General features: G+C 41.9%; 1 protein-coding gene across 4 annotated transcripts in view; it reads right to left on the reverse strand.

Moving 5' to 3' along the window:
• Positions 1-13,910, reverse strand: part of sox6 (SRY-box transcription factor 6) — a 127,477-nt gene that overhangs the window by 80,949 nt on the left and 32,618 nt on the right. For all 4 annotated transcript variants that reach the window (XM_047580821.1, XM_047580820.1, XM_047580818.1 and 1 more), the window contains one exon: positions 2,897-3,134. In XM_047580821.1, the coding sequence (XP_047436777.1) occupies positions 2,897-3,127 (231 nt within the window). In that variant the 5' untranslated portion in view covers positions 3,128-3,134. The remainder of the gene's footprint in view (positions 1-2,896; positions 3,135-13,910) is intronic.

A 13,910-nucleotide genomic window follows, 5' to 3' on the forward strand; every position in this document is an offset into this window, starting at 1 on the left:
CTGTAAGACAAACAAAAGTTGGGAGGGGAGGCAACAAGGGATGGGATTCGTATTAAATGATGCGCATGTTTCTGTGTCGGGGCTCCATTGAGCTTTCTGACAGTTTTTCATTCAAATGCAGTGATTGCTGGGTTTTAGCAGCTCAGGGGTGATTTGGCCAAATCAAATGGCTCCTCTCTGCCTTTCATATGACGGCTTCTGTGTTTTCAACAGTGCTAGCTGCTCTCATAAATGAGATATGACAAGTGAAAAATTGAGATGAAATGATGAGGTACACTTTCATAGGGCATAACCATAATGTGCTCAGGCTTTACTTTTCATCTGCAGAGACTACACAGAGAAACCTCCTAACCGTAATCTCTCAAATTGCTGTTGAGTGTGCATTTGTGTTAGGGTGACTGCTGTGTAATTTGTTCATTTTCTAGTGGAGACCTATTCTCAGCTGAGTGCCTTGAGCCATCGTAAATCTGTGTCCTGTCTCGAGCTGTTGTTGTTTTTCAGTCCCACCTGTGTATGGTTTAGTATTTAACTAAGGGTCCTGTCTCAGGCTGACTGGCTGAGTGCTCCCTGTGCACAAACATACACACGGAGGAAAGGGGGAGCAGAGTGGGGGAGGAGAGGAGGGGGAGGAGAGGAAGAGAATACTCTTCACATGGGAGTGTATAGTGAGCGCACACACCATGGCCGAGGCTTGCGTCTGACAGAAGGTGGTGTTAATTATGGTTTGTGGAGTCTCAGAAAGCAGAAGGTGGCCAAGCAGCCAGGAGTTGCAGCCTTTAACGGGGGAACAGTTATCTCTGATTTAAACTTTGGTCCACAAAGGGAGGGGAATAAACATGGCACACATCTGAATCCAACACATACTGCGCGTCTGTAATGGAAAAGCGAGCTTTAATCAGCAGCGGCGTGATAACAGAGTTTACTACAGCGCGGTTAGATGATACAACAATGTCTGGAGCCGCTGACGATCCTAAATAAAAAGTCAGGAATGCAGTAAACTGTGCAGGAATGTCGACAGTGCCAATTTCTCATCCCGGTGTGGCATGTCGAGCTCGGGGCAGAGTTGCAGCGGTGTGTAGGGTGGTCTGGTACCAAGCGCCAGGGTGGCACGACCGACCAGCCTACTCCGCACCTCCCAGCCCTGTGCTGGATGATTATGCTGTGTGGCAGAGACAGTGGAGAGTGCTTGAGGGGAGTGGAGCAGTGCTGGGTTAATCAGCTGGCGTGGGTTCAGGGCACAGCCCACACAGACGCATGGCACAGCGGTAGAGTCAGGTAATCAGCAAAGGCAACACTCTCATTCCTTCCACCTTATGTCTTCCCCTTTTCTTTTCACTATCTCTAGGTGTTGTTCTCCAACTTTACTTTTTCTCTTCTCATCTTTTCACTCTGATTTGACATTCTTCCTCACTCCTTCTCCTGTAACCTACTATTCCTCTTAAATAACTTGCAAGCAAAATTGCCCAGGCTCTCCCAACTAAAGATCAAGGCTATAGGAGACAATAAAGTATAAATGCTCAATTATCAACCTTTGACGTTGCCGTCCACCTACTGATGATGTGATATGCTTAAGTCAAACACTGTTTTCAGACCTGTGTAACCTTTAGATCTTTCTTGTTGTTAATGGCTGCTAGCCTTGTTTACCTCAATAACAAGTCTTCCACTTCGACCTATACTTTCTATGGAGGTGTTGATATGGTGCTAATCAATGACACCTCTTTTGTCCTCCATAAAGATTTGTATTTTCACATTAAACAACCTTCATGTGTTACAGCACATAAGTGAGTCAAAACCAAAGAATAGTGAAATGTTAATAATGTAATGTAGTGTATTTAATTTAATATTGTGTTATATTATGTTATATTATGTGATATCATTTAATCAAACGTGGGGACTGAGCCACTCATGTTTTTTAACTTTTCCTGTTTTTTTCCATCATTAATGACTGATGTGAAATTTTCGTCGATTACATTTTGTCACTGTAATTTTTTTTTTTGTTTGTTTGTTTTTTAGCTTCATGCCATCAAATTTTCTAAGAATCTGTTGCTGACATCCCATAATGTGGAAAAAGAGAACTAGCCAGTCGCCACCACCATCAGCGTGCACACCGAGTGTTATGAGGAGCAGTGTGCTACAGAGGCTGTTCATGCACCTGTGTGTGTTTGCGTGTGTGTTGTGCTGCAATGCTGAGGTGTTGAGGGTCTCAGTAGCCAACTGCAGAGCTACTTCAGAGGCCCTCTGGGTCTCTTTACCACGGACCCTTCTGTCACAGACAACCACCTGCCTCCTATGTCTATAGCCCACAAGTGCCTGTGCTCGTCCTCGCTCTGCTCACATCAAAGCAGCTCTGTACTTAGAATGTACAGCGTCTGGTGTCTTGCTGCAGATGTAGCTTACGCGCGACAAAAAAAAGCAACCCACGTCAATATTTCTTTAACAACATCAGGAATCCAACGCAAACCAGCAGATCAAAATAAGTAATCCCTTCCCTTCTAATTTTATATCCCATTCACTTTCTTCTCTTTAACCTGGTAATAGCTTGTGGTTTGCTGAATGACAGAGTTGCTTATCTGAAGACCTCAGAATTTGTGCAGTTTTACAGCATTATGCTGGTGCTAAGGCTTGGTGAGCATCTCAGCTGATACTGAATATCCACTGGGAGGCAATAAGACAGTAGTGCCCGTTATTAAATTTGAATTTTTTTTGTTTTAATTTCAAAATAAACCTTTACTTCATTGTTTATGTTTTCATTATTGCATTTCAACCATGTTTTTTTTCCTCCAGGAAATGGACTCAAATTTGTTATTGTCCTAACCAGCATGATATATTCTTTAATTATAAATATTCTCTATTGCTATTATTTAAGTGTTTTGGCATTTATGGATGCATGTCTCACCATGCGCTGCTGGGCTGACACCAGGCTGTCCCAGTCACTCTCTGACGGTACACTGCTGAGCTGCTGAATTTCATCAGGCGCTTTTCCGTGGAGCAGACTGTGCAGGGGCAACTGTGGTGTGCCGTGGGCCTCTGCGCTCTCCTCTTTCTCCCAAGACAAGTGCTCCTGACTCATGGCATCATCCCCATCAACCACAGAGGCAAAAGGAGACGTGGCTTGCTTGGAAGACATGACTCTGCTGTAGAGTAAGAAAAAAGGAAAATACATCTTGTGAGGGATTTGCCGTGTCATTGATTATTTCAAAAATAACTGGCAGTTGTGTTCGAATAATTTTGCATAGCTGTACTAGGGATTATAAGTGATGCACCCGAGGAGATAATGCTGACTGAACTGAATGCTCCACCTGACTGTCACTTGTTGCTGCTCTGGCCCACTGAGTTCAGAGCAGGTCATGGGGTCCCTAATCCTTTGTTTTAATGCACATGGATGACTTGATCTAAGGCTGGAACTGTGCCTGCATGTGTTCTGGCCCGAACCCCAAGACAGTTACTTGCGCAGCAGGTCAGCCAGGGAGTGGAAGTAAATCCAGATAAAAAGTAGAAAACCTTTCAAATACATCAAGGAGGTGTAAAACAAGGTTGTCTTTTCCTCTGATGATAATTATGTTTTTTTTTTGTTTTTTTTTTAACTTGCTGTATTTGGGCAAATAGATTTAGATTTGTCCTCCAAACATCCTAATTATTTAATATTTTTCCTTGTGCGATTTGATTTTACTCCGAAGCAATCAGATACAGACAAAAGCCGGCCTCGTCTTCTTTTGTTTCCGCGCGTCAAATTAGAAAATTATTAACATTTTGGTGTGGCAGTGTTCCCCCCAGGCCTAACAAATCCTACTTAAGCAGCTTAAAAACTAAACGCTAACAGTGGAGGACCGAATTCACAAATCTGTCACATGCTTTCATGAATATTACAGTGAAGAGCGTACTTGAAATATCAGGTGCAAAAAAAAAGCATGTTAATTCTGATCTCTTCATTTTTTTTTTCTATTTTTAATTTTGAATTTATACGTCCACTTGCACTTTTTTTCTCACAATTAATGAGGCTGAACTCATGCTGTGTGTTACAATGAATGAAATTAAACCCTGTGCCAGCAAATCTAATTATGCATTTGGTATTAAATTAAAAAGAGGATAATATGGCCTTCCTACTGATGTGAAGTGGCAAAAAGGAGCTGCAGCATATTTAATTCCTAATCTGCCTTTCCCTGAGCTCTTGTTCTGTTTATTTTCCTCGACAATGGGACGTTGACCATTAGAACTTAGACTGTGACTACATATGGCTTCTTTGGAGGATGAGCGACGCAGGCCTGTGTGTGCATGAGAGGGAGGAGAAAGGAAAAACTGGGGGTGTGAAGTTATGAGCCTGTGTTTGTATGTGACAAAATGCTCAGGGTACTTCTTGTAGTACATTTCATCGCTGATCACCATCTGCCCCGTTCTCCTGCTCTATCCACAGGGGTCAGTGTGACAGCACTTTAGTTCCACCCTCAGCTTGCCAGGAGGGTGGGTGGGGGCTCTCAAGGTTAAAGCAGGCTGCGGTGCGATGGTGTCCTTGCACTTTCTATTGAGAGCCGAGCACCAACAGATAGGCAAAGATATGTTCCATTTAAGAAAGGATTTTACTGGCAAGGTCTGTTCTGGGGATCTAATGGTTCATGGTCTTCTCAAAGAAGTCTGTCAATTAGAACATATTGTCTGTTGGTTCATTGTAATTGTCTGTGGATTTTCTAGCCAAGAGAATGCAAAACTGAGATATATCATATTAGCAGAATAAATAGCAGAGGAGCTTGTAGTCTTCATTCAGGAGCATGCCTCAGATATTTCTCCTAGATAATCAAAGCAGTAAGCACACCCCAGAAGATTAATTCAACTCAGTTTTATTTATATAGTGTCGTCTCGAGACGTTTTGCAAAACCCGGCCTGAAACCCCCAGAGCAAGCACAAAGGTAATGGTGGCAAGGAATAACTCCCATTCAACAGGAAGACACCTTTGTAAAGAGCAGGAAATAAGGCTAAAGAAAATCCACTGTAGCTCTGTAATGTATTATTATTCATAAATGGGCACTCGTCTATTCCAGTCTCTATTTATACCACATTTTCTCTGCCTCAACTTTACTCATACACACTTGTTCATAGTCACAGATCAGCCTGAGCAGTGAATAGGGACCTAAACAATGGTGGTCTAAGTTAATATCTTGCGTCCAAGCAGCTGTACAAACAAACCCACTGAGTCAGGTAGACAGCAGGGCAGGAGTGTGGACTCGTGCCTGACTGCCCGCCCGTCTTTTTCTCTCCTTCTGTCTTTTAGTTGTCTGTCTTTAGTGGGACTCAGCCCTCAATTTTAATCAGCCATTAAATTGTTTCCTGCAATTATAAAAATAAATAAATAAATAAATAAAAAATAGGAAATTAGCTCAAAATTGTGTACTGTTAATTGAAAATCAAACATCGGAGTAAAGTTCGGCGTGTGTGATGGTAAGTGGAGAGGGCAGTGAGATGAGGTGTGTGTATGTGTGTGTGGTGAGAGTAGGCCCGCGCACATAGATTCCACCATATTTTTTATTCATGTACCCAAAAAGCCCAAGCCTGAAGCTCAACAAGCACCTTGTCCTCAATGGAGTGTGAGAGTGAAACAAAGCACTGCTTTTGTATTACACAGTAAATCAAGTGGTATTATTTTACCACTAAAATATTCAGTCTCTCAGGCACTTTTACTTTGGTCTCCAGCCATCAGTCAAACTGCTGAGGCGTGAGCAAGAGAAGGGGATAGAGAGAGAGAAAAGAAGTGAGAGAGCAATGGAGACTCCATCCTCCTGTAACATGTGTCTACAGCAATCTTGTTAAAGAATGCAACAGATCTGCGGCAGGCTCCATAACAGTATTTGTCAGCAGGAGTTAATAATTTATTAGCAGTGCTGGGAGGGCTGCGCTCAGGCAGCTAAAGAGTGCAGAGAACCCCTTCTGCCCCACCCCCACCTCTGACAAGCCCCATACAATACTACCTCATATTATTGAAAGGGAAAAGGGAGAGTGTGGCAGTAATTCTCTGAAAATATCTGCGGGCAACCATACAGTATTTTATTTCTCATATTGGAGTCGGGATCACACAGCGCTGTGATCTGAAGAGGCGCGCGCGGAATAGATCAGCACAGACACAACAAAGACATTTGATGAGGCACAAAAAAAAAAAAAGAGAGCAGGATTCAGTTGAAAGTGGGTACGACCGAAAGAATCGTGTAGAATCTGATTATATTTTCTGATAGAATAACACTGTTTACACTCTTGGCCTCCGTGCTCGCAAAGTAAAATCAGCAAAACAGCCCTGTTCGTGCAACTGCTGTGCATTCTCGAAATAACTTTACTTGCATTAATAATTCAATCCGTTTCTCTGTAAGATGGGGCCAAAATGAGCTTTTACATACTAAACAGTTAAAGTATCTTGAGCTGGAAAGGTAGCTCCTAAATTCTTGACAAGCTGCCCTCCTTCATTACTCAAAAATTAAAGCGGTCAAAAGGATACGCTGCCTTCTCGCCATCTTTCTCAAAGACAAAGCCTTGTTACTTTGAAGACTCGAAGCAGAGATGAGGGCGGGTCAGATAGAAAAGAGACCTGGTCTATATATAGCTGACAATATTGCGCACATTTGAAGGATTAGGACTTAAGTTCTCCAGCCGTGGGCTCATATAGCCTGGAATGCTTTGAGTCATGAATTGTTCCCTGAGATAATGTTTCATCACCGTGCAAAGCTACCTCAGCCTAATTGGTAAGTATTAGAGGAGTGTTGTGCCCTGTTCTCATCTTAGGGGTCTTGTGACAGCCGGGACATGTGTCCTCAGCTATCCCATTTCCTCTTTCATCATAAAAGGGTCTGCCTGACTTTCACCCACTGTATCTGCTGTGTCACACTGTTTACCTTTTATAGACAATGGTGATAAGTAACTCCACACCGTCTCCCCCACCACCCCATCCCGCCCACAAGCGCACTTGTCTGTCTCACTGCCGATGTCTTGCACCTTTAAGTTTTGGTTGCAACGGAGCGCATTATGCCCTCTTCCGTCACATGTCATCAGCAGTCAGAATCGAAACACTAATAAATTATTAAACAGAATCACAGTTTAAAAATGAAATGGGGAAGCAGACAATACCTGATAAAACCACGTGGAACAGTGTGTTCTCTTACATGCATATATAAATAAATTTTGTAGCATAAATTAAAAATACAGAATGTTATTCTATTTAAATAAATGAAATGTCGACTATCACTACTTGAATGTATTATATTATACTCTATTAAATGTGCACCCAGCTAAACACTTGCTAGAATTTTCCTAATAAATCCAACACCTAAAGATTTAATCTTTTGAGTGTAAAGTGGATAAAAACAAAAGTATAATGGCTTCAGACTCTGTGTGTGTGCAAATACGCGTGAGAGAGAAAAAGACAGCGAGCAGGAAAATCATCTGTGTTTCCCTTCAGGGGTTCCTCCTGTTCTAACAGGTGCCATGGTAGGGTTCCTCTGGGTTCTTCACCTGCCATAATGAGATATTACTACCTGACAGCTCCCAGCTGGAGGAGCATTGACACGGAATCCGCCGTTTAGCACAATTAAATTATCACCCTCCATTGTGATTGTGCCATGCTGTGCAGCAGCCAGGTTTCTGGGTACATAATCAACTCTTAATACAGGCTGTATACTGTGCACACTTAATCTCTTTTTCACACACAAACACGTGCAAACACACATGTGCATACATGTTTGCCTATAGCGAAATTCCTGTGTACTGTGTGTGTATATACAGTATATATATATATATACATACACACACAGTACACAGGATATAAATATACATATACATACTTGTTTTTTTACAAGTCACTTTAAGTTAGTGATATAGAACCTGATTTAATTCTCCTAAACTTCACGAGGTAATTACAGATAAGGAAATTCAAATATAGTAAATAGTTGGGAAAATACAGATTTTTCCTGCTAGGGTTCCCACTGTATAGACACTAGAGAGTTGTCTAAATGAATTTGTTTAAATTGTTCCTCCATTATTGTTGACCTTCCCCTGCAAAAAGTCAACTCAATTACGACGGCACTTCATTCTCACTTCACATTCTCTCCTGATGCCTTCTCTATTAGAAACTGCCACAGTTACCACAGCTAAAATCCACACTCAAATGATAGCCACCCAGAGCAAATTAAGCAAGCCACCTGAAGTGCACACTTTACATATTGAGCAGAGCATTGATAATTACTTTGCAGGGTAAATTATTTGCAATAATATGCTGCCAGAGGAACTGCCTTGTATCTCACTTTAAACACTTGTGCAGCTGCCATGACAGCATGGTTGGTGTCCTTGCCCCCCACGCAAGGCAAAGGCTGATGCAGGTGTGAGAGTGCTTAAGTGTCCCTGTCTGTCTACTTGGGAAGGGTCGATGAGCACTCACACACTGAATCCCTCCTCTACATCCTCCTCCTCCTCCTCCCTTTCTCCTCCTTTGGGTCCCCTGTGCCATTGGCCCTTTTCTTTATCCTGGTACACCAACTCGGAGTTGGACGGCATAACAACCTCTCAGTTTCCCAAGACACACCGAGTTCATCAGGCTGGACTTCCACAACTGCAATGAGATGCTGATAGTAGCAGAACTCCCTCACCAACCAAGCAAGAAAAACTTTTCTAATCCATCTTCCTTTTTGTTAATTTCTCTTTTACTGTAACTTCCCTCAGAACCTGCTGCTGCTGCTGCTGCTACACTGAAGCAAACCTCACTTCATTAACCAACATAACCCTTTGCTGAGCAACAGTGGAGCTTTGTGGCTGTGTTCGTAGTTGACAGGAAGTTATAAGCCCATTGTGAGCAGGAGAAGGAAAATAGACACTGGAATTTGGCAGGAACATAATAATACAGAATTATTCTGTTGATGCAACCTGAAATTTTCATGAAAACAATCGGGCATTGTTGAAGAAAAGAAAAGCAACGGTGACAGATAAAATATAGAGAGGGGCCTCCTTTTTTGTACAGCCATAAACAAAGCTCTATTCAGGCCTCGTCCATTCTTTCATTTATAAAGATAACCTCTTCCACGCACTAGAGAACGCACTTCAACAAGCCCAGTGTAACATCTCTCACAACTGCCAGACAAGCTGAGTGGAGGAGCAGCTCAAGGTGCCAAACTGAAGTGAAAGGGAGTATCTAAAGTCAACAAAAAGATGCACAATAGGTTTGAAGAGACCATAGAATTCTCAAAAGGGTGGTGAACTTTAAAAGAAGAGAGCGAGGCCTTTAACAAAATATTAAATAGAATAAAAATAATAAACAGCACAATCTTGACTTTTGACCACATACTAAAGTACAGCAGCTAGTTATGATGTAAAAAAAAAAAAAAAAGTGGAACATGAAAAGTACGGGCATTGGTGACCAGAAATGTGTCATTATACTTTATTTCAATGGACTCATGGACCTCAGTCATTTCTTTTACCATAGTGAGGTCAACATTGGCAATTTCAGTGACACAAGCACAACTGAGGTTGGTACTACAAGTTGATTTAGACATCCCTGAACACAGAGTGACACACTTTCTCGGATAAATATGCACCCTTGTTTCTTCACAGTCCTCACCATCAGATTGTTAATTTTATAGAATTCTGCAAAACAGAATAGCAGTTTTGTACTCTTTCATTCTCATCTCATAAATAGATTTCTGTCCCTTGGTGGAGGTCGTGAAGAAAGGACACCAAATTCTTTTTCTTTTTTTTTTTGCTTTCTCCTCTTTTCTGCTATTTTTTTTTTCTCTTTCTGAATAAATCAACGGCATTCACTGAGAACTCTCACACAAGCAATGTGTCTCCCTTTACGGACTGGACTTCTTTTCCTTCTTTGTCTTTGGGCCCTTGTGTTTTTTAAGGACTGTGAGAGACTGGGATAGAACTGGGGAGAGCACAGAGTATCCACGTTTCATGTGACACGTCAATTGGAAAATCAAAACAGGGGTAGTTCATTTGCTCCACCCAGATGAGGCCATCTAGCTGAGCCATGATGAATAGGGGTCAAGCAAGCCACACCTCAAAGATTTATGATTAAGGCTTATTATGTTGGGAAACTGACATTGATTGCTGATTTAAACCACTGAAACCAATTAATTTGCCGGTGCTGAATAGAAAGCATGGTCAACAGTGTGTGTCATTCTGACAGGTTGGATGGGACGGAGCCGAGCGAAAGTGTAGCACTAAATGAATGGCTGGCACCCAGCTCTGTTTGGAGGTGGTTAAAAGTTACCACGTGTGATTGACAGCTGATACGGATAAAGAGGGGGAAAAAATGAGATCTGAAGAGTAAAGAGACTCCAGCCACTGATCTGAGTAATTGCCCAAAAATTTGGTTCACAGAAGACATGTGCAAGCTGCTGTCTTAGCAATGCTAAAACGGTTTCATTCATGGGGCGGCACTGAGAAAACCTGAGTAAATGAATGTGAAACATAGCCCTCATAAAATTCGAGAGCTGACAGACCTGGTTGAACAGAAAATTATTCTGTATTTCCACTCCGGGGGAAGCAGTCAGTGGATTAGATGCTGACTGAAACACAAAATGCCTCACCAGGCCAATGCTACTGTCTGTCTGACTACTCATATTGTGCTTCAGTTCTTCTTTGCATTTGTCCAGAGCACTGCAAATCGAAGCAGGAGGCACGAGTAAAAGGCCTACCACAGTCAAGTGATTTTTGTGCTATGTTCACAACAAATGCCACATTACACTTGGTTGTATGTTATTTTTCTCTGTGGTTGCCGGGGGAAGCTTGTGTTTACCAATACCTTTTCCTTTCTCCTTAGTTCTTTTGCTAGCTTGCTCAGAAGACGCATGCATCATGACAGGGTTCCAAAATGAAATCATTAACTAAATTGCTTTCTTAAAAAGCCACAAGTGTGGAGCAGGATTTGTGTGTGTGTGTGTGTTTGGCTGTGGGCCACGGGCCTCTGGTTCCCAGGCAGTCTCTGCTCTGGCTCTGTTGTGGTTCCCTGCCACCACACTCATTATGCTCAGCCTCAGCGCAGCACGATGCAGGGCTGCAGCTTGCCTCGCCTCACTCACTGGTCTAGTAGGAAATAATCTGGTAATCTCAAACTACTCCTCCATTTCAACTGGGGCCCCATTCACACAAAGAGGCCCTTTGTTCCACAGCATTCATAACCATCCTTCAGATCAGGAAATCAATCAAAAACACATTAAACAAATAGTGTTTTATAGCTTGTGTTAAACCTTAAAGGGAATTTTCTCTAGAGTTGGTGTTACAGTTTACGGCGTCAACGTCTGCTGTGACTCAAATCAGTGTCAGATTTCTTTGAACATGAATCAGTAAAAATACTGTGTGAAATTTGCAGGAAAAACAGAAAAACACACAAAGACATTATGTAAAAAAAAAAAAAAAAAGTTTCTGGAAACTTCTACGTGAGATAGATTTCATTAAGCAAAGCAAACAGAATGGAAGGCAAATAGGGAGTGAAGGACAGACAAATATGCGATAAGAGGATAGGGACTATAGCCAAGGGTAACTCAGGACCCCATCTACACACACACACACACACACACACACACACACATACACCTAACCCTTAACCCTGGCAGTGTATCTGCTCTCCACTAAGCTAAAGGTAGCAGATGTGTCTTTCACAGCCTGCAGAGTGTGTAACCAATCTGCAAACAATAGCTGGAACTTGGCAAAGGTCACAGCCCTTACAGCACACTCTTTACAGTAAAGGGCAGCCGCATGGTTGGCCGTGTCAGTAAACCTTTTATTTTTTCATGTCACAGATATTGTCTTGAGCTCAGTTGTGAATGATTTTTTTGTCTCGGCTGATTTTCCAGACATTAATACTATTAGAGCTCCTCCCTTTAAAAAAAGTACATGCCTAAGTTTTTGTCCTGTTGGGTGTAAACATGTTAAATCCTAGTAACCTAATAACGACCAGGTAAAGTGCCACAATGCTACATACAAAAAGCCAGCCCTGAGTCTTAATTACAGCAGCCCTGACAGTGAAAGCCTGCCACTGAGCCAGTCAGTAATTACCTCTCGCAACACACTAGACCTAGTGTTTGTTTGTTTTGTTTTTTTAATTCTGTGAAAAAGACGATTTAATTTCAACTGCTATAAACAATTGTAAAAGGAAAACACCCGCTCTCCATGAATAAACCAAATATAGTCAGTAAAACGTAAAATTGTCAGTGCGGAAAACGTTCTCAGTCTTGACTCATGGCTCCACCGAGAAGTGGTGTCATGGGCCCAGGACATTTCAGAGATTTAGAGAATAGACTTGATCAGGAGGACGTTCAAACTTTAACATCTGTTAATAGATGAGATATGTCATTCATGTGCTGTACATTACACATACAGCTTGACGTAATGTTTTAAAAGGCAGCTGTTTTGACTCGTTTTGTTTGCAAGTCTGCGTACTGGAGATCGTGTTGTTCACTCAGTCTATAAATCCTCCTCTCTGGTGTCAGCAGGGCAGCTACCCAGCACTGGGCATATCAGCTATAAATGGCAACTAAATCACTATAGCACAAGCTAAAAATACAGGACCCAGTTTCTCCCCTTTCCCTGTAGTTGTGTGTGGAAGAAAAGAAAGTATTTTGACATTAAAATGCAAATAAATGATTGCATTAGAGACCCCTTTTCTGTTCGCTGGCAAGCCAGGTTTTAAGAAAGCTCTCCAAAAGCTATCAAAAGTTTAAACATTTCCCACATCCTCCTCCTGTGGGTGTGCCTGTAAAGTGCTTCACTCCCTTCACTTGAAAAGCTCTAAGGGATTGCATCATGGGACGGCGTGTAAGACGATGGTAGCAACATACTGTAAGATCGAGGAAATACCTCATTCTGGTTGATTCATAAACACCTTGTGCGCTGGCTGGCCACTCACGCTGGCCTACACTGTGCTGGCTGTAATCGCTGAGCTGACTGTGCCCAGAGAAAAGTCTCTGTTTGGGACACACACACACACAGAGTCACGCAGATTGTAGCATGTTGTGTTTTAATTGAGTCTCAGCCTTTGTGGTGTCTGTTATCTCTGACTAATCGCATACATTGGCCCTCTCTCATTATCAGAGTGGGTCTTTATAACAGACCCTTGTTTGATACAGTTAGAGTTGATGCATTATGAACCGCACACCAAGAGTCAGCAGTGATCTGCATATTCAATAACTTCCGTAATTATATGCGCAATTCATCAGATGGGGTGTGATTGCAGGGGAAGTGGAATAGAGTGGAATAGAGAGGAGGAGAGAGGTCTGATTCCTGGAGGACTAAAGTCTAATCACAAAACTAACATGATAATTGAAATCTAAATTGAAAGGCTTAGCTCTCAGGGAGAGTATGTCAGACATGGAGTGTAGAGGCACCGCAGAGAGAGGAACAGGGGGAGAGAAAGAGTGGCAGGAAAAATTCGATTTTATCTGTCTGTGTGGCACACGAGCCAGTAACAATAAGCATGAAAAAGTGGAGGTAATATTAAAGCTAGCTCCAGAAATGTTCCTGTAATCAGTTTAGGAGCTGGGAGGTTTAATGGTAAAAAAAAACAAAAATAGAGTTAGAAATAACTCAGCAAACAAAATGATAAAATTATTCTTGTAAAGTGGTAATTTAATAATTCTTACCGGTTGTATGAATTTGACCTTTTTAATTCTTTAAATATAACTCACACTATGTATTTGTTAATGTAACTTTTTACTAACTAGTAAAGGCCAGTATTTCAAATCAATACTGTATACATATATATATTCCCTGTGGTCCACAATGCACTCATAACTTCGTACTGGAGAGTCACATACGTCAGAAGCTGCTTCGGTAATTACTCAATATGCCTGTCACCACCATCATTCTTTGCTTGAGTACACTGTGTCCTTTAATTCCAGGTGTTCAACAGCTGAGTGACGTAATTGCTGAACAACAATTGTGTG

This window comes from Mugil cephalus, chromosome 3 (genome assembly GCF_022458985.1).
Source record: "Mugil cephalus isolate CIBA_MC_2020 chromosome 3, CIBA_Mcephalus_1.1, whole genome shotgun sequence".
Lineage (NCBI taxonomy): Eukaryota > Metazoa > Chordata > Actinopteri > Mugiliformes > Mugilidae > Mugil > Mugil cephalus.